We start from the raw sequence: 20,268 nt of genomic DNA on the forward strand, positions 1-20,268 counted from the left end.
GGATTCCCATTACAGAGCCTACTGCTCATCACCTAAGGTAACTCCCCTCCCTCCTTTCCCCTTCAAAAACAGCACAGAAAATTAAAAGGCTTAAAATGTATTTTAATAAGTTGATGCTGCATTACTGCTCCATTTCTCAGAAAAACTCCAAATTTATCAGACAAATCAAACACGGTACACTGATGAAAAAAATACACAGCGTGACTACCTAAGATAGGCAAATCTAAGAGCTACTGTCAGACTTTCAGTATACAGCAACCCTGTTCCCAAGATTGTACTAGGCCTATCAAGAAAAGCTGTGAACAGTAACATCATAGACACAAAAGGGTCATTCCTGGGCATCCTTACCCAAGAAAAAGATGGGAGGCAAGTTAACACAAGATTTTTTTTTTTTTTAAAGATATACTAAAATGAAAATCTCTAAGAGAAAATGTCTTCTTTAGGACATGAAGGGGTAATATATGGGATATAACACAACCGTATGTTCGTTGCCTGTGACCTTTGTGGACTGCCTGAATTTTCACCTGGGAGTGAATGGAGCAATGGGGCTAAGGTCATTGGAGGATGTTTGTTTGGTTTTTGTGGTGTATGTGGCAGTTTCTCTGGGGCTAGGGGAGTGTTAAGAGTAAGAAAGCAAATGAGGCTGGGCACAGTAGCTTGCACCTGTAATCCCAGCACTTTGGGAGGCTAAGGAAGGTGGATCACGAGGTCAGGAGTTCAAGACCAGCCTGGACAAACGAACTCGGGAGGCAGAGGTTGCAGTAAGCCAAGATCGCACCACTGCACTCCAGCCTGGGTGACAGAGAGACTCTGTCTCCGGGTGGGCGGGAATCAAGCAAATGAAACAAGATGGACAAAAAAAAAAACAAAAAACCCGGAATGATCAAGATTAATGAGCTCTAACTGGATCCACTTTGCCATAATTTCCCCAGGCGCTCAACAATCACATTTGAGACGTCAGGAATGCACCACACAGAACTGATTAAACATTATACCACACAATTTGTTTATACCACCCCTCCCTTGCCCTCTGCCCCAGCATACTCCCTATAGTACAGGTAGGGTAGATCTAACTATTGGAAGGAATCCCTAACACTTTTCCAGGGTAGAATTCTGGCTAGTCCAAAAAGGGTCCTTCTTTTAAGGGTTTTAAGAAACTAGACACTGCAACTTTATTAGTATCGGCGACGTTTGTTTGGAGCGAATTCAGCTCCAGGAGCTGCACGGTTGAATGCAGGAGGAGTTCCACCAATTGCCCCAATTCCTTCCATTGTAGCAGCCTGACCAAAGCGTTCAGTTGTTGGTGGGGTCTTAAAGAGAAAAAAAGAGCAATATTGTAACAGAGTCATTGTTCTAAGCTTCCCACTTATCTATAGTACCTCCATTGGAGGCCATTTCCATTCAACTATTCAAGGATCCTGATGGCAGGAGTGAGTGATCAAGTCTGTTTAGAGGATAACCCCAAAAGGTTGTCTGAATTAGGGACTTAACCAATCATCTTACCTTTAACTTTTTAGCCACTAATGACTAAGCAACATCACATACAATCCTAAATTCCTAGGTTAGTTGTTACAGCCAAATCCTTTTTCCTGAGCTAGGTATCTGCACAAGGGCAGGCTATCTTAAAATATCCAGTTTTGGCCGGGTATGGTGGCACATGCCTGTAATCTCAGCTACTCAGTAGGCTAAGGCAGGAGAATCACTTGAACCCAGAGGCGGAGGTTGCAGTGAGCCAAGATTGCACCACTGTACTCTGGCCTGAGTGACAAGAATGAAAACTCCGTCTCAAAAAAAAAAAACCACAAACTATTCAGTTTTGGCATTATCAATTTTTTTCTTTTAGGTTCCCTGACCGGGAAACGGGCATGATCAATTTTTAACACTACAACCAAAACAACCTCAGGATTGCATGAGCCATGAAGTATTTGGATTCACAACTATTTTATGTGATAATGCCTACCCTGCATTGACTTCCCTCCAAAACACAACCTGTTACCCATGGTAGCAACTACATAGTCAGACTGGCCAGTCAGACAGTGGCATTTACTTAACTCCTAGATTAAGTATAGAGACAGAGTTTGCTCAAGATTCAAAAATAAAGATCTTGAGGTTACATTTAATGGATATCAGCAGTCCTAAAGACTGCTATCTGGGCCAGGAACAGTGGCTTACGCCTGTAATCCCAGCACCTTCGGAGGCTGAGGTGGGTGGATCATTTGAGGTCAGGAGTTCGAGACCAGCCTGACCAACATGGTGAAACTTTGCCTCTAAAATACAAAATTAGCTGGACATGGTGGCATGCGCCTACAATCCCAGCTACAGGAGAATCACTTGAACCCGGGAGGTGGCAGTTGCAGTGAGCCAAGATTGCGTCATTGCACTCCAGCCTGGGCAACAAGAGCAAAACGCTATCTCCAAAAAAAAAAAAAGACTGCTATCTGTAGCAAATTGAGGTAGGCCTAGGGGCTGTGAAAACAATGCCTGTTCTCCTACCACCATTTAGAGTTACTGTAGGGCCCCGCAGTTTATTACCAATCCCAAAGTTCCGTCCGGCATCATAGTGGCAGGTCCTGGAGGAGCTGGGGTACCAGCTGGCACAGGAGCAGGGGGCATGGCACCTCTGTTGTTTATGCCCATAGCACCTAAAGCAGAGTAGTGTGATCAGTACAAGGGAGAGAGACTGTTAAGTCTCTTTCCATGCCAAAGGAAACAATTCAACAAGACTTCTGGGCTAAGACATGCACATCACTCCCTTAAAGTAGGTAGCAGAAGCTACATAGTTCACCAGGGACCAAACAAAAAAGGAAATTAGAGCCATTAACCTCCTAAGTCCTTACCTCCCATAGCCATCTGACCCATCCGAATCTCCTGCTCTCTCTGAAAAACAAAAAATACTCAAGACAGTCCAAGACAGCAGTGCATTCTACCACAATCCATCAAAGACCACACATGGATAACCCATCCCAAGAGCACTGAGATCAAGCTGTGGAGCACAACCCTTGATAGTTGTGCAACAAATTCAAGGTCACGGAGCTAATAGGACACAAGTCAGTCTCCTATTAGGAACAGAGAGGTGAAAGGAAGGGGGAAGAGATTTCTTCTAAAAGTTCCAACCTGTACAATTGCAATCACAGCAGAGGAGTAGCCAAGGTTGCATATCTCTTCCTATAGTCACTGAGTCTAAAGAGAATACAGCAGGACTCAGCTTTTCATCCTAAATTGCCTGTGAGGCAAGAACTCCTCTTCAGGCCAGGCACGGTGGCTCACGCCTGTAGTCCCAGAACTTTGGGAGGCCGAGGCAGGTGGATCACCTGAGGTCGAGAGTTCGAGACCAGCCCGGCCAACATGGAGAAACTCCATCTCTACTAAAAATACAAAATTAGCTGGGCATGGTGGCACATGCCTGTAATCTCAGCTACTTGGGAGGCTGAGGCAGGAGAATCACTTGAACCTGGGAGACAGAGGTTGCAGTGAGCTGAGATTGCACCACTATACTCTAGCCTGAGCGACTCGAATGAAAACTCCGTCTCAAAAAACAAACAAACAAAAAACTATCCAGTTTTGGCATTATCAATTTTTTTCTTTTTGGTTCCCTGACTGGGAAACGGGCATGATCAATTTTTAACACTACAACCAAAACAACCTCAGGATTGCATGAGCCATGAAGTATTTGGATTCACAACTATTTTATGTGATAATGCCTACCCTGCATTGACTTCCCTCCAAAACACAACCTGTTACCCATGGTAGCAACTACATAGTCAGACTGGCCAGTCAGACAGTGGCATTTACTTAACTCCTAGATTAAGTATAGAGACAGAGTTTGCTCAAGATTCAAAAATAAAGATCTTGAGGTTACATTTAATGGATATCAGCAGTCCTAAAGACTGCTATCTGGGCCAGGCGCAGTGGCCTACATCTATAATCCCAGCACTTTTGGAGGCTGAGGTGGGTGGATCATTTGAGGTCAGGAGTTCGAGACCAGCCTGACCAACATGGTGAAACCTTGCCTCTAAAATACAAAATTAGCTGGGTATGGCGTGCCTGTAGTCCCAGCTACTCAGCTGACGCTGAGGCAGGAGAATCACTTGAACCCAGGAGGCAGTGGCTGCAGTGAGCCAAGATCGCGCCACTGCACTCCAGCCTGGGCAACAAGAGTGAAACTCTATCTCAAAACAACAACAACAACAACAACAACAACAAAAAGAACTCCTCTTCAAACCTTACCTCTCCTTCTCATGAATTCTTTTTTCTAAAGTGCTATTTCACAACACAGGAAAATTGGTTATAACCGGTATCCTAGCAGACAATTCATGGTGAGTCAGGCTTATCACGACTGGCCTGGTACATCATAGGTACATGGGAGATATACCGCATCAGGGAAGGTTCCCTTGAATCCTTCCTGCTGTCGCCGCATCATTTCTTCTTGCTGTCGCCGCATCTCTTCTTCACGGCGCCTGCGCTCTTCCTCCTGCCTACAGAGAGTCATCAAGGCATTTAAGACAGAGGCATTTCAGAACTTGAGCAGATTAATAGGGGACTCAGCCAAGGAGACAGCCTACTGAAAACTATCACAGTTCACCAGGAAACTCACTGTTAAGTGTGCCTAGCCCTGAGGCAACCCCCAAAGGAACCTTATGAGACCAGCACTCAGCTGCTTTCTTTTTAGCAGGTAACTCCCAGAACCATGGGCAGCTAAACATCTCCAATCCAAATAGAGAACCCGAGAAGCAGCCAGGAAATATTTGCCAACATGTTTACAAATGCATGAGGTAGCATGGCAGTAGGAAAGAGGAATGAGACATTACCTTTTAGAGCTGTCAGGGAAAAAGAGTTCGAGAAAAGTTACCTGAGCTCCAGCTGCTTTCGTTTTTGCACCTCTTGGTTATGCAGCTCTTCCATCCTCCGAAGTTCTTCTTGGCGCCTCATCAAATCTAAAGAAACAACAGACCGAGAACATTTCTCATTGCCTTCACATAGATCTAATGACTTTCTATCAATAAAGATCCAGAAGGCAAAGAGGACGTAATTCCTTTGGTGCCACCTGTGGTGTCCAGATTCCAAAATGAAGTCAAACCTATCATTTCCTTCTCCACAGAATCCAGTATCTCTGCCACATCTCCAACCCTATTTATGTACCAAAATCAACACAGAATACTTCTGAGTATAAAAGCAGAGATCTAGGCTTTTCTGCTAATTGATACAAATAAACTCATTTTAAAAAGTCATTTTGTCCTTTCAGCTTTAAGACTTTTAGGCCTAGACTCACCCTGTCTCATTAGCATGACCTGGTGCTCATGGCGTGCAGCCTCCATCTCCATCTCTAGCTTCTCACGAGCCTCCTTGATGTTGCGGTCCACTTGGTCCTGCTGCTGCTTCTCCATCTCAATGAGTGCCTTCCAGCGCATGGCATACTCGTACTCGAAGGAGCCAGGCTGTGCAAATCTGGGTGGCTGTTCTCGTTCCCTATAGGCAAGGTTCCTAGGTTACTAACTTTGTCCAGGATTACCCCAACTAACTATTGCATTCCTTCTGAGGACCAAGACAATGGTTGCCAGTGAACATGTGCAGCAAAGACCTGCCTCTTTTATATATGCCCTTATAAGCTTCCTTAAGAAGCAAACACCTAATAGGGAAATCCATCAAGACCACATGTGAAATTTCACCTACTTGTGAAATTGCTGGTTCTTTATAACCAGCTTCTCTGGAAGTCCCTCTTCATCATCTAACTGGTCCATGGGCTCCACAGTCACAGGACGAGGAAATCTGGGAGAAAGAACAAAGTTCAGTGTTAATCAAATCATACTCCACCAGGCTTCTTCTCTACACATGCTGCTGGCACAATGAATTAGCTAGGGCTCAGAATTGGACAAACACTTCTGAAGGAATTTTTTATACCTAATAGCATTATAGAAAATGGGGGTTCATAGGACAAAAATCAGGCTTCAGATCTCTGAATACAGCCTCAAAAAGACGTTCCAAGTAGGTAGGTACAGTACTTAAGTACAGCCTAAACATCTGATTATCTACAGAACTCTGAGAAATGACTTGTGGTAAACACTAAGAGATACTACTATATGCACAAATCAACTTTTCAGAGCTCTAAAACTTCAAAGTAAATAGACTTAACACTGATTAAATGACAACCTAATGAATGACTAAAAAGGTATTTTTCATAATTGTCATCCTACTTCTATTAATCTAAGATTATAGTAAAAATCATATGAGAAAGCTCAATTAGTACCAAAAGGCTTTTTTTTTTTTTGGAGACAGAGGCTTGCTCTGTTGCCCAGGCTAGAGTACAATTGTGCGATCTCAGCTCACTGCAAACCTCTGCCTCCTGGGTTCAACAGTTTCTCCTGCCTCAGCCTCCTGAGTAGCTGGGATTACAGGCACCCACCACCGCACCTAATTTTTTTATTTTTCTTTTCTTTTCTTTTTTTTTAATTGTAGTATTCCGTACAGTAACACTAATTTTGTTATTCTTAGTAGAGATGAGGTTTCACCATCTTGGCCAGGCTGGTCTCAAACTCCTGACCTCATGATCCACCCACCTCGGCCTCCCAAAGTGCTGGGATTACAGGCATGAGCCACCGTGCATGGCCTAGTACCAAGTCTTTAAATAACATAGAAACATGGTTACTAAAGGCCAACTCTCCAGACCATGGAAGGAATCAACAATCTAAGGTCTATGTCTGAAAATGACCCTCACTTACGTGGTTAGCAGGAAGGAGCCTTCACTGCATCTGTCCAGAGCTTTCCGAGCAGCTGGCTTCCCTGAGAACTCAACAATGCCTTTTCCGGAGGGCCTTCCTCGATCATCCACAATCACTACAGCCCTCTCCACCTGGCCAAACACGGAAAAGGCTTCTTCCAGCAGTTCGTTGGACACATACTGAGGAAGGTTTCGAACTGTAAGGGATGCACTATGGCAGGCAAAGCGCACACGCAGCTGCTTTCCACGGAGTGGCATATTGTCCAGCTCCACTTTGGCAATCTCCGCTAGGGTTCGTGTTTCCTAGGAAGCAGAGGAAAATTAGAATAACTCAGTTTGACAAAGAATACCTTAGCAGCCATCAACACTCTAAAGAAGTATAGATCAGTAACAAAATATCTCCCGCCTAAAAACTTGACAAGCATACAAAGAAACAAGCGGAAGAATTAATGGTGTGCTTCAGCTCTTTGGCCACCCTAGTTACTTCTGATGGCCTTGCAATAAATCACATGTAATTCTACAAGTTAGTAACACTTAGGTGGTCATCAATTTCATAGGTATTATTCTCCCAACTGACAACACATCATCCAATAAACAAAGACCATTGGCCGGGCACTGTGGCTCACAAGGTCAGGAGATTGAGACCATCCTGGCTAACACAGTGAAATCCCGTCTCTATTAAAAACACAAAATATTTGCTGGGCATGGTGGCACACACCTGTAGTTCCAGCTACTTGGGAGGCTGAGGCAGGAGAATTGCCTGAATCCGGGAGGTGGAGGTTGCAGTGAGCTGAGATCACAACACTGCACTCCAGCCTGGGCGACAGAGCATGACTCCATCTCAGAAATAAATAAATAAAATAAAATATTCTGGGTGGTGGATTTTAGGGTGGTCTTTGTTTTCTTTTTTTGAGACAGAGTCTTGCTCTGGCACCCATGCTGGAATGCAGTGGTGCAAACTCCACCTCCCAGGTTTAGGCGATTCTCCTGCCTCAGCCTCCCGAGCAGGTGGGACTAAAGGCGCACACAACTACGCCCAGCTAATTTTTGTATTTTTAGTAGAGATGGGTTTCAGCATGTTGGCCAGGCTGATCTCAAACTCCTGACCTCAAGTGATCCGCCTGCCTTGGCCTCCCAAAATGCTGGGATTACAGGCATGAGCCACCGCACATGGCCTAACTTTTGCCAGCTATGTACCAGAATCATGTATACCATCCAAGAAGCCTCTTCGGAACCATAAACCTTGATGGGATCCCTTTCATATTACTAAAGAGAAACCTGATACCCAGAAAAAATGACTTGCCTTTATAGTCTACAGTTAGCAGCAGATTGGAATGAAAACCAGTTCTGACCACCCCATCTAGTGATCATGCTGTCACATTATTCTCGCCCATCTATGAAGGTAGATACTATCTAGAAATGTTTTCCTCTCACATAATTCCCTAAATTAAACCAGATTTTAAAATAAGGTCTACACTTACAAATGGTTAAGATGGTAAATTTTATGTTATGTATGTTTTACCATCATTAATTTCCTTTTTTTTTTTTTTTGAGACGGAGTTTCACTCTTGTTACCCAGGCTGGAGTGCAATGGCGCAATCTCGGCTCACCGCAACCTCCGTCTCCTGGGTTCAAGCAATTCTCCTGCCTCAGCCTCCCAAGTAGCTGGGACTACAGGCGTGCACCACCATGCCCAGCTAATTTTTGTATTTTTAGTAGAGACAGGGTTTCACCATGTTGACCAGGATGGTCTCGATCTCTTGACCTCGTGATCTACCCCCCTTGGCCTCCCAAAGTGCTGAGATTACAGGCGTGAGCCACCACACCCGGCCCTTTTTTTTTTTGAGACGGAGTCTTACTCTGTGGCCAGGCTGGAGTGCAATGGCGTGATCTTGGCTTACCACAATCTCCGCCTCCCGGGTTCAAGAGATTCTCCTGCCTCAGCCTCCCAAGTAGCTGGGACTACAGGTGTGCGCCACCACGCCCGGCTAATTTTTAGAGAAGGGGTTTCACTATGTTGGCCAGGATGGCCTCGATCTCTTGATCTCATGATCCGCCTGCCTCAGCCTCCCAAAGTGCTGGAACTACAGGCATGAGCCACCATGCCCGGCCACCATCATTAATTTTCTCTATCGCCCAGGCTGGAGTACAGTCCTATGGTCATAGCTCACTGTAACCTCAAACTCCTAGGCTCAAGCAACCCTCTCATCTCAGCCTAGTTAAGTAGTTAGGACTACAGGCACACACCATGCCTGGTTAATCCAATTTAAAAAATTTTTTTTAAAGATACAAATAGATCAGGCATAGTGGTGCATGTCTGCTGTCCCAGCTACTCAGGAGGCGGTGGACAGAGAACTGCTTAAGCCCAAGAATTCAAGTCCAGCCAGGGCAACACAGTGAGATACCTATCTATTTTAAAGCAAGATACAAATAAAACTGTCTCTTAATGGTTATGAAAAGTCTTAAGACAATATATGTGTAGAAGCTTGGGAAATAAATTATATAAACCTTTATCATTAATAAATTTTTTCACTTTTTCTGGAGGAAAACAAAAAGATCATGGGGGGACCAAATAGGGGAAGGGTATAGATAAAACAAAATTAACCACCAACTGGATAATTACTGAAGCTGAGCAATACACATGTGCAGGTTCATTATTATACTATTCTGCCTACTTCTGTATGTTTGAAATTTCCCAATTAAAGTTTCGGCCAGGCACAGTGGCTAACATCTGTAATCCCGGCACTTTGGGAGGCGGAGGCAGGAGGATCACCTGAGGTCAGGGGCTCGAGACCAGCCTGGCCAACATGATCAAACCCCATCTCTACTAAAATACAAAAATTTGCCGAGTGTGGTGGTAGATGCCTATAAACCCAGCTACCTGGAAGGCTGAGGCAGGAGAATTGTTTGAACCAAGGAAGTGGAGGTTGCAGTGAGCGAAGAAAGCACCATTGCACGCCAGCCTGGGCAACAAGAGCAAAACTCTGTCTCAAAAAAAAAAAAAAGTTCCTAAGGGCATACTTTAGCTCCAGTATCCTAGGCAAAAAAAACCTGTTATCTTTGAAACAAAACTGTGAGGAAAAATTAAAATCTGCATTTTTGCAGTTGTTTCATCAATAAGCTTTTAATGAACAAATCATCTGCTAATTATTTCCAGTGCCTATTTTTCCATATCCATTATTCCCCAACTTCCCCACCTTTAGAGCACATGCCTCAAAAGCCAACCGTTGCTCACCAAGCGGATAAAGCCAAATCCTTTATCCTTATGAATGAAGACTTCGCCTGCCTTTCCATATTTCTCAAATAGTTTCCTCATTTCTTCCTCAGTGATGTCGGGAGGAAGATTTCCCACAAAAAGACGGCTTCGTTGGGTGAAGGTCTTCTCTCCTGGTTTCCTAAAATTCTTCAGGTCAATAGTCAAGCCTTCATCTGAGAGAAGACACATAACCACTTAAAAGACTGGGGAAAGATTATCACAGTCGAATCCTCAAAGACCTATAACCACTGCTAGACTAGGAAACATAACTTGTAGAGAATGCAAACATCATTTCCCAAGGCAACCTAACCACTTATTAGTAAATTGTGCCTTAGAATGTGAAAGCAGTATGCAGAGATCTTCAAGGACATCTGAACAGCTCTATGATGGGCCAGAAGCCAAGCTGGACTAAGCAAGGGAGAGAAAAATATAGAAGCTACCGGCCAAAGAGAAAAATTAAGCAATTCAAGGAGACCTATGTTACAAGGGATCAGATTTTAACATTCAAAATGTAACTTCAGATGAGAATTTAAAAAAATTTTTTTAAATAACTGTTCCATTTTCCTAATCTCTCACCAATTTTCATAACCTTAACAGTTCCCATTCTTTCAGCCTGGGAGCAATGGAATGAAGAGTTAGGAAAGAGCAATTCTTTATAGTAATCTCTGGAAATAAAGCTGGGATTGGTTCTAGTCTTAGAGGCATACAAATGGTACTCAAAGTTTACTGACTGAACGGGAACATATACTTAAAGACTTTTTTCCAATGAGCTGGTACAGGCTCAAGGCTAACCGTATAATACTCAGTACCAAAGACTTTTTTCCAATGAGCTGGTACAGGCTCAAGGCTAACCGTATAATACTCAGTACCAAAGACTTTTTTCCAATGAGCTGGTACAGGCTCAAGGCTAACCGTATAATACTCAGTACCAGACTTCTCCACTTAAGCCTAAAGACTTATTCTGGCTGCAGGGGAGGCGGGGAGGGGGCGGGGGAGGTGATTAAAAAAAAAAAAAAGTCTTATTCTATATTCTTTTTAACTACCAGTCATCTGATGACTACCTCTAAGAACCAAGCTGAGATAAAACATGCAGACGTCTGTTTAGCAGTAGAATGTGCCAACACAGCAGAGCAACCTATATTCAACTGCTGTCATACATGTTTGCTCCTTGGTTCCAGAGAATAATTAGCCTTTTCCATCATAAGAAGTATTAAAAGGTAAAGAGGGAAAAGAACAAAGGTGTGCCATAAAGGCTATTCCCTTATAATCCCGAGAAACGAATCTAAAAACCAAGAAACCATTCCCAGTGGGAATCTATTTCTACTCCATCACCTAGCATATACACACTTTGGCTGCTGGCCTGTTGCCCATTTGCAGGTATTGGCGGTGGTGGTGGCTGCTGCTGTTGCTGCTGGTGGTGCTGCTGCTGGTGGTGATGTTGATGATGCTTTCTTGGAGTATGGTTTTGCTTCTCCAAGTTAAAAGTTTTATTACTCTGCATTTTTGCACCCTATAAAGAAAAAGCAGACTATTAAATAAATTCAATACTAATAACACAACCATTCACCTTCCTGATGACTTGTATGTCATTAATCAGCTTTGGTACTCTGGCTTTTGCCAGAGGCAAACAACTGGTTACTTTGAACAACCACGACAAAGGAGAACAATTCAAAAGTCTATCAGTGTGGCTGGGCACGGTGGCTCACACCTATAATCCCAGCACTTTGGGAGGTGGAGGCGGGTGGATCATGAGGTCAAAAGATTGAGACTATCCTGGTCAACATGGTGAAACCCCGTCTCTAATAAAAATACAAAAATTAGCTGAGCATGGTGGCGCATGCCTGTAGCCCCAGCTACTTGAGAGGCTGAGGCGGAAGAATTGCTTGAACCCAGGAGGCGGAGGTTGCGGTGAGTTGAGATCGTGCCATTGCACTCCAGCCTGGGTAACAAGAGTGAAACTCCGTCTCAAAAAAAAAAAAAAAAAAAAAATCTATCAGTGTTATACATGAAAACCATGCTAAAAAAAAAATCTTGCATTCTGGAAGTTACAAAATATAGTAAAAATCAAACAAAAAAGGAAAAAATAAAGAAAAAATAAATTAAAAGGCCAATGCAGTGGCTGGGCATCATGGTGAAACCCCATCTCTAGCAAAAAATACAAAAATTAGCTGGGTGTGGTGGCATGCACCTGTGGTTCCAGCTACTTGGGAGGTTGAGGTGAGAGGATCACTTGAGCCCAGGAGTTCAAGATCAGCCAGCCTAGACAATACAGTGAGACCTCATCTTTACAAAAAAAAATAAAAATTACCCAGGCATAGTGACACACACCTGTAGTCCCAGCTACTCAGGAAGCTGGGGCTGCAAGATCACTTGAGGCCGGGAGTTAGAGGCTATAGTGAGCCATGATTGTGCCACTGCACTCCAGCCTGGGCAACCGAGAGAGATCTTGTCTCAAAAAAATTAAATAAAAATCTAAAAACAACCAAGCATCAGCAGTTACACTGCACATAGAAACTAAATGAGTACTGGATGAGAACGGCTTGCACTAGAATGGCTTAAGGAACTTTCCAGTTCAATACTATACATTAATAGGAAACTACTTTTCCAAAAGAACCCACTCTTAAAAACTGGCCCTATCACACATTAAAAGCACATTTTAAAAACAAACTAATTGGGCCGGGCGCGGTGGCTCACACCTGTAATCCTAGCACTTTGGGAGGCCGAGGCGGGTGGATCACGAGGTCAAGAGATCGAGACCATCCTGGTCAACATGGTGAAACCCCGTCTCTACTAAAATGCAAAAAATTAGCTGGGCATGGTGGTGCGTGCCTGTAATCCCAGCTACTCAGGAGGCTGAGGCAGGAGAACTGCCTGAACCCAGGAGGCAGAGGTTGCGGTGAGCCGAGATGGCGCCATTGCACTCCAGCCTGAGTAACAAGAGCGAAACTCCGTCTCAAAAAAAAAAAGCAAACTGGGCCGGGCGCAGTGGCTCAAGCCTGTAATCCCAGCACTTTGGGAGGCCGAGGCGGGTGGATCACGAGGTCAAGAGATCGAGACCATCCTGGTCAACATGGTGAAACCCCGTCTCTACTAATACAAAAAATTAGCTGGGCACGGTGGCGCGTGCCTGTAATCCCAGCTACTCAGGAGGCTGAGGCAGGAGAATTGCCTGAACCCAGGAGGCGGAGGTTGCGGTGAGCCGAGATCGCGCCATTGCGCTCCAGCCTGGGTATCAAGAGCGAAACTCCGTCTCAAAAAAAAAAAGCAAACTGTAATCCCAGCAATTTGGGAAGTCTAGGCAGGAGGACTGCTTGAGCCCAGTAGTTAGAGAACAGCCCTGGCAACATAGTGAGCCCCATCTCTACAAAAAAATGTGTATAAAAAAATTAGCCAGGCATGACAGCAAATGCCTGCAGTCCCAGCTACTTGGGAGGCTGAGGTTGCAGTGAGCTGTGATCATGCCATTGTATTCTAGCCTGGGCAGGCAGAATGAGATTCTGTCTCAAAAAAACAAAATAATAATAATAAAACATTAAATTCTATCATTTAAAAATCAACATAAGATTAAAAAGAAAACAAGTGCTCTGTGCTCCCAAACATTGAAAAGAAAAAAAAAAATGAGGTCAGCATGGTGGTTCTGGCCCGTAATCCCAGCACTTTGGGAGGTTGAGGTGGGAAGATGGCTTGAACCCAGGAGGAGTTTGAGACCAGCCTGGGCAACATAGCAAGATTCAGTCTCTGTTTTTACTGGGCTCAAGCAGTCCTCCAGTGGCCCATGCCTGTAGTCCCAGCTACTTGGGAGGCTGAGGCTGGAGAATTAACTTGAGCCCAGGAAGAGGAGGTTACAGTGAGGCGAAATCATGCCACTGCACTCCAGCCTAGCCAACAGAATGAGAGACCCTGTCTCAAAAAAATAAAGAAACAAATAGGCTGGGCGCGGTGGCTCATGTCTCTAATCCCAGCACTTTGGGAGGCCAAGGCAGGCAGATCACCTGAGGTCAGGAGTTAGAGACCAGCCTGGCCAACATGGTGTGGCAGCATGCACTTGTAGTCCCAGCTACTGGGAGGCTGAGGCAGGAGAATTGCTTGAACCCAGGTGGCAGAGGTTGCAGTGAGTTGAGATGCTGCCATTGCAGTCCAGCCTGGGCGACAGAGTGAGACTTGGTCTCAGAAATAAAAAGAAAAGAAAAAAGAAGAGCTGGGCACGGTGGCTCACGCCTGTAATCCCAGCACTTTGGGAGGCTGAGGCGGGCAGATCACAAGGTCTGGAGATCAAGACCATCCTGGCTAACACGGTGAAACCCTGTCTCTACTAAAAATACAAAAAAATTAGCTGGGCATGCTGGCACACACCTGCAGTCCCAGCTACTCGGGAGGCTGAGGCAGAAGAATCGCTTGAACCCGGGAGGCAGAGGTTGCAGTGAGCTGAGATGGCACCACTACACTCCAGCCTGGGTGATAGAGCGAGATTTTGTAAGAAAAAAAGATTACTGGTATAATCCAGACTGAATTCAAAAGTTGAATTTTAAAATGAAAATTTTTAACTTTATCAGGTTAACAAACTGAGGACAGTCTTCCTTGTTCAAGGACAGTTCTCCAGGAATTAAAAGGACAATGTCAATCCTAAATCCTTTCCCTCAAACACAAGACCATCTAATAAGAATTTAGCTGAAGGAAAAATGCAGAAAAGGACCTTTTTATGAGCATCGTATTATTAATACTATATGTTCCCTTTAAAATAGAGAAAATTAGGCCAGGCTCAGTAGCTCACACCTGTAATCCCAGCACTTTGGGAGGCCAAGGTGGGAGGATCACATGGTCAGGAGTTCGAGACCATCCTGGCCAGTATGGTGAAACCCCGTCTCAAAAAAAAAAAAAGAGAAAATTGGCCCAGGCATGGTGGCTCACACCTGTGATCCCAGCACTTTGGGAAGCCAAGGCTGGTGGATCATAAAGGTGAGGAGTTCGAGACCAGCCTGTCCAATACGGTGATACCCCATCCTCTACTAAAAATCCAAAAATTAGCCAGGGGTGGCACCTGTAGTCCCAGCTACTTGGGAAGCTGAGGCAGGAGAGTTGTTTGAACCCAGGAGACAGAGGCTGTAATGAGCCGAAATCACGCCACTGCACTCCAGCCTGGGCAACAGATGAAGACTCTGTCTCAAAACAAAACAAAACAAAACAAAATTGCTGTGGCTCATGCCTATAATCCTAGCACTTTGGGAGGCTCAGGCAGGTGGATTGCTTGAGGTCAGGAGTACAAGACCAGCCTGACCAACGTGGTGAAACCCTGTCTCTACTAAAAACATAAAAATTAGCTGGGCGTGGTGGCGGGTGTCTGTAATCCCAGCTATTCAGGAGGCTCCAGCCTGGGCAACAGAGAGTCTATCTCAAAAAAAAAATAATAATAATACAGAAAATTACATTTCTCAGATGAAAGAAATGCGACAAAGGCTTGATAACTATTGATTTTGATGGTGTGTGTACGGGAATACTTTCATGTGTATAAAAACATTCCAAAAAAAAAAAAACCTAATCCATTTTATGTCACATCCCATCAAAACTGAAAACGGCAATGCAATTACCAAATTCTGTATCCAAAAGTTGTTTAGTAAGACAATAGGTAACTAGAGCTATCAAGATATCCATTCAGTCTTTAGTTGAGAAATTCTACTCCTGGAAATTTATCCTAATAATTTTAAAATTAAAAACTACACCCATGAAAGTGTTCATTGTAATGGCCTTTATGGTACACAAAACAATAAAAATGACTTAAATTTCCAAAATTAGGAGAATGGTTTTCATTAAATTATGGTACATCTATACAACAAAATGTTCACAGCATTAAAAATTATGTAGACCACATAAACATGTGGAGAAAGGTTTTTTTGTTTTTTTTTTAAATGTGAATATAGAGAAGGAACAGAAGGTAGGCAAAAATGAAAACAACTGCATTGCTTGTAGGTTACTAACGATTTTTCAATTCACTATTTCATTCAAAAAATATTCAGTGAATGCCTACTATCTGCTAGGCACTATTCTAGGTGCTTGGAGTGATCAGTGAAAAAAGCAGATTCTTGCCTACAGAGCTTACTTCTAGTGAGAGACTATGTAAGTAATTTATATAGTAATTAAGAAGAGGTAAGTGCTATGGGAAAATAAATAAAAATGGGGGAGGAGGGTAAAGTGGATAGGGAATGGAAGGAGGCAGATGGTAAACCTCACTCAACATTTGACTTTTAAGCCAAGACTTAAATTTTCATTTATATCATTTAATCAATCTTATGTTTCTCATTAATGTTCTAAGGTATCAGAAATTACAAGCTAAAATTTTATTTAAAAAATTTTAAACAGAAATTACAATTACATACTTATTACAAAATGCATTTTAATATAGAAAATTTAGAAAAACAAAAAGAAATAAAAATCCATAGATCTAACACTAATAATACTGTTAACATGTTTGTATACCATTCTAGTCATTAATTTATGTATTTGAAATGAGATACAACTATTCTGTAACCTGTTTTTTCATGTCATTAAATATTTCATGTCATTAAATATTTTACATTAATGAACACAGTATTCAGTTGTCAACCAAGTCCCTATTGTATTGGACACCTGCGTTGTTTCTACTTTTTCACCATTATAATCAATGCTCATAGCTAAATCTTTTGACATACCCATGTAAATATTCCTCCCACAGTTTTCCATTCTTGCTTATTTAAACATACATTATCATTTCGGTGACTGATACCGCACTCTTGTATATTCCTCATTTCTGCTAATGTCAACATAATTATAATTTTTAATGCCTATATATAAAGTCCACCAGGATGTACACTAATTTACTAAACTACTCCCTACAATAAGACATTTAGGTTGTTGTTTTGGGCTTTTCCTATTATAATGCTGCAGTAAATGTCTTCTGGCTTTATTTCCATTTAATTATTTCCATAGGATATATTCTTAAAAATAGAATCTATCCTGTGACTCCTGCCACAAAGTACAACACTGTTTTCTCAAAAAGTTGTAAGGATTTTAAATACCATGAGCAGGTGTGGCAGTTTCATGGCAAATGAGATACCTTAAAAAAAGGAAATCATGTTTTAAAAAATAAGATATAAAAGAAGTTAAAACATACAAAATCTAAAATCCACTCTGGAAACAGTTGGGGGCATCAAAATCAATTATTTTCCTATTTGGGTTCCAGGTGTTAAAACATCTCTCTTCCCAAGGCCCCAGAGAGGCCAAAGATGGAATGCACTAGTGAAGACTGTCAAGTAGCAAGTACCTAGAGAAATATTTCTTCCTACCACCTATTTCTGATGACCACCAATATAATTTGGAAATATGTGCAGAACCTTCTTCAGAATAATAAATTCATGGTCGCCTAAATACTGGGCCTCTGAGAAGAGAACATAGCGCAAAGATCAGCAGCAAAGACTTCTGTCTACTTACTTGTCCCCAAGACTAATAATCCTGATGAAGAATTTTGAGAGAAAATATGCATTGCTGGTTGAGAAAGACTACTTACTGGGCATGCTACAGTTAGACAAATGTTTAGGTACAAGACCAAACACTATATCACACATATATGAAACCTAAATGTTCCCTCGATTTTCAGCAGAAGGGTCAACTTTTTAGGTAACTTCGGGGAAAATCTGATATAAATTTACCAGACTGAGATGGCCGCCTGGAATGGCCAGCCTGAAAGCTGTGAAATGAACTAAGGTCCTTTTGTAAGGGTTTCTTAGGACTTTTCACTTAATAAAAAGGAAGGTGGACAAAGATACAGTATAAATAGAGCCAGTGCCCCCCCCCAACTAGAGTTGCCAGATTTCGCAAATAAAATACACAACCCACAATTGGAATTTCAAATTTAATTGAAACTATGCAACGTATACTTAAAAATAATTGGTTGTGTACGTGAAATTCTAATTCAACTGGGTGCCCCGTGTTTTGTCTGGCAACCCTATCCCTTACACCTACCTCAACTTCGACTGAAGACAGCCAAGTGCCTCCCAGTCCTCTCTAACCTCGACTTCTCTGTTAAAAAACGCAAAGAAAGGTGTCAGCTTATGGTAAGAGTTTCTCAAACAGGAAAATAAAATACTCGATGCAAAATCCATAAATTTAAGTTTCATTTTAAAAAGTGATGCTATATAAATGCGTCAAGGAGCTAGGCGGTAGACTAAAAAAAGGGCATACAGAAATCTGACTACGAAAGCGGTGGGCTCTGGACGTGCAGAGGAACTTTCCAGCTAAGATTTTTGACAAAGAAATATCGCTGGAGGGGCCTCACTTGCCCATTCTGAATTAATGGCCTCGCGGGGCCGAGAGGAGGAGCGCCCAACAAAGCGCCTCCTCCTCCAACCAACCACGACTTCAGCGATCTCTCATAATAGACCCCACACGGTCGGGCCCGTGGCGGCTCAGAGGCCAGCAACTTACTGACACGGGCAAGATTCGGAGACGAGTTGCACAAAGAAACAGGGCGGGAGCGAAAACGGGGAAAGCCCGAGGCGAAGCGAGTAGAGAGAGGTGAGCCCCCGCGGGTGGGCAGAGAAGGCAGTGCGGCTGCGGAGACAAGGCCTCAAGGGCCCTCGGAACCGCCATCCCCTCTTCCAAACCTAGCCTCGCCCGAGCCTCTTCCTTCGCTAATTGTTCCAAGAAATCCCACTACCCTCCCAAATAAGAACAAGCCGTCCCAAAACTCACCCTCTACCGACTGATCTCTCCTCGGAGTAACGGCGACGCTACACGGCCTCTACCGTCCCGAGAAAAGAGCGCGCGACCGCCGGAAACGAGACGATGGAGCTCGGTGCCTCCCAAGGGGTACAAAGTGGTGTTCTCGATTGGTTAGCTGAACTGCTAATCAAGGTTTATCTCCCGAGGCGGAATCATTTTTCCGCCATTTCTTAGATTCTATTGGCTGCCGAATGCCAAAGGCTTGAGTTGGTGTGAACGACAGATGGGGACAAAGAGCGAGGCTTTGTACCTAATGCGCATGTGCAAGCGGCCTGGCGCGTGAGACGGAAAAGGAAAGGGGGAGGGGGAAAAGGAAAGGGAGAGGAGCTGGGGGTGGGGGTCGGAAGGAGAGACAGAAACGCACTAACTGAAAGACTGAAAGACCAAGTGGTGGGAGGGGGAAAGGAGAGGAGAAAATGGGAGAGAGAGTAAAGTGGAAAGAGGGAGAGGAAGGGGAGAAAATGTGCGCGTAGGCGTGCTCGGAGCATTTCTGCACTGCGCCTGTGCAAGATGCAAGAGTAACAATGTCATTGTATTCAGTGTAATAGATTTGGCCTCGCCCTGTTTCTTTTTTCACACTTCCTCGTTAGGGCTTGCATCTTGACACCTCATAATCAGATTTCTAGGTGCTTCTCCTGTTGCTGGGGCTACTTGGGAAACGCAACTGAAATAGTCCACTCTTTGGTCATGGTTACAGACAGGAGGTGGGGGAGGAGAGGGAGCATCACACCTTAGTCTCTGCCTGATTACACAGAATTGTAACCAGCACCCTCATTTCCATGGTAACCAGAAAACCTAGCAGTCCAAACATCACTATTGTTCCTATGATTTACAGAGAGCTTCAACAGGTGTCATCATTGCCATGGATATATTGTGCACAATGATCTAGACTTGCTGTCTGCAATGATGGAAAGGTCCTATGTCTGCTGTGTTCAGTATGGCAGCTACTAAAGATAAGTGGCCATTGATATATGACTAATGTGGCCGGGCGCAGTGGTTTAGGCCTGTAATCCCAGCACGTTGGGAGGTCGAGGCAGGCGGATAACCTGAGGTCGGGAGTTCGAGACCAACCTGACCAACATGGAGAAACCTCGTCTCTACTAAAAATACAAAAAATAATTAGCCGGGCGTGGTGGTGCATGCCTGTAATCCCAACTATTCGGGAGGCTGAGGTAGGAGAATCGCTTGAACCCAGGAGGCAGAGGTTGTGGTGAGCCAAGATCGCGCCATTACACTCCAACATGGGAAACAAGAGCCAAATTCCATCTCAAAAAAAATAATAAAAATTTTAAAAAAATGAAATACGACGAATGCAACTGAGGACCTGAATTTTTAATTCTGGCTGGGTGCAGGTCTCATGCCTGTAATCCCAGCACCTTGAGAGGCCGAGACGGGCAGATCACCTGAGCCCAGGAGTTTGAGACCAGCCTGGGTAACATGGCAAAACCCCATCTTCAAAAAAAAAAAAAAAAGCAAAAATTAGCCGGTCGTGGTGGAGTGTCCCTGTAGTCCCACCTACTCAGGAGGTTAAGGTTAATGTGGGAGG

At 43.7% G+C, this 20,268-nt stretch overlaps 1 protein-coding gene across 2 annotated transcripts; it reads right to left on the bottom strand.

The window, feature by feature from the left end:
• Positions 1 to 81: 81 nt before the first annotated feature.
• Positions 82 to 18,799, bottom strand: NONO (non-POU domain containing octamer binding). 2 transcript variants are annotated; one of them, XM_012475029.2, is made up of 12 exons: positions 18,693 to 18,799; positions 17,964 to 18,020; positions 11,319 to 11,481; positions 9,951 to 10,144; positions 6,717 to 7,018; positions 5,671 to 5,766; positions 5,270 to 5,466; positions 4,850 to 4,934; positions 4,373 to 4,475; positions 2,838 to 2,877; positions 2,533 to 2,642; positions 82 to 1,310 (listed from the first exon to the last, which is right to left on the bottom strand). In XM_012475029.2, the coding sequence occupies exons 3-12, from the start codon at positions 11,470 to 11,472 to the stop codon at positions 1,176 to 1,178; spliced, it is 1,416 nt and encodes a 471-aa protein (XP_012330452.1). In that variant the 5' UTR covers positions 11,473 to 11,481; positions 17,964 to 18,020; positions 18,693 to 18,799; the 3' UTR covers positions 82 to 1,175. The 2 variants fall into 2 exon arrangements, with proteins under 2 accessions (XP_012330452.1, XP_012330453.1); XM_012475030.2 differs by lacking the exon at positions 17,964 to 18,020 and having other exon boundaries at positions 18,693 to 18,798.
• Positions 18,800 to 20,268: the final 1,469 nt, after the last annotated feature.

Source organism: Aotus nancymaae, unplaced genomic scaffold (genome assembly GCF_030222135.1).
Source record: "Aotus nancymaae isolate 86718 unplaced genomic scaffold, 86718_ANA_hifiasm-v0.15.2.pri h1tg000081l, whole genome shotgun sequence".
In the NCBI taxonomy this organism is placed as follows: domain Eukaryota; kingdom Metazoa; phylum Chordata; class Mammalia; order Primates; family Aotidae; genus Aotus; species Aotus nancymaae.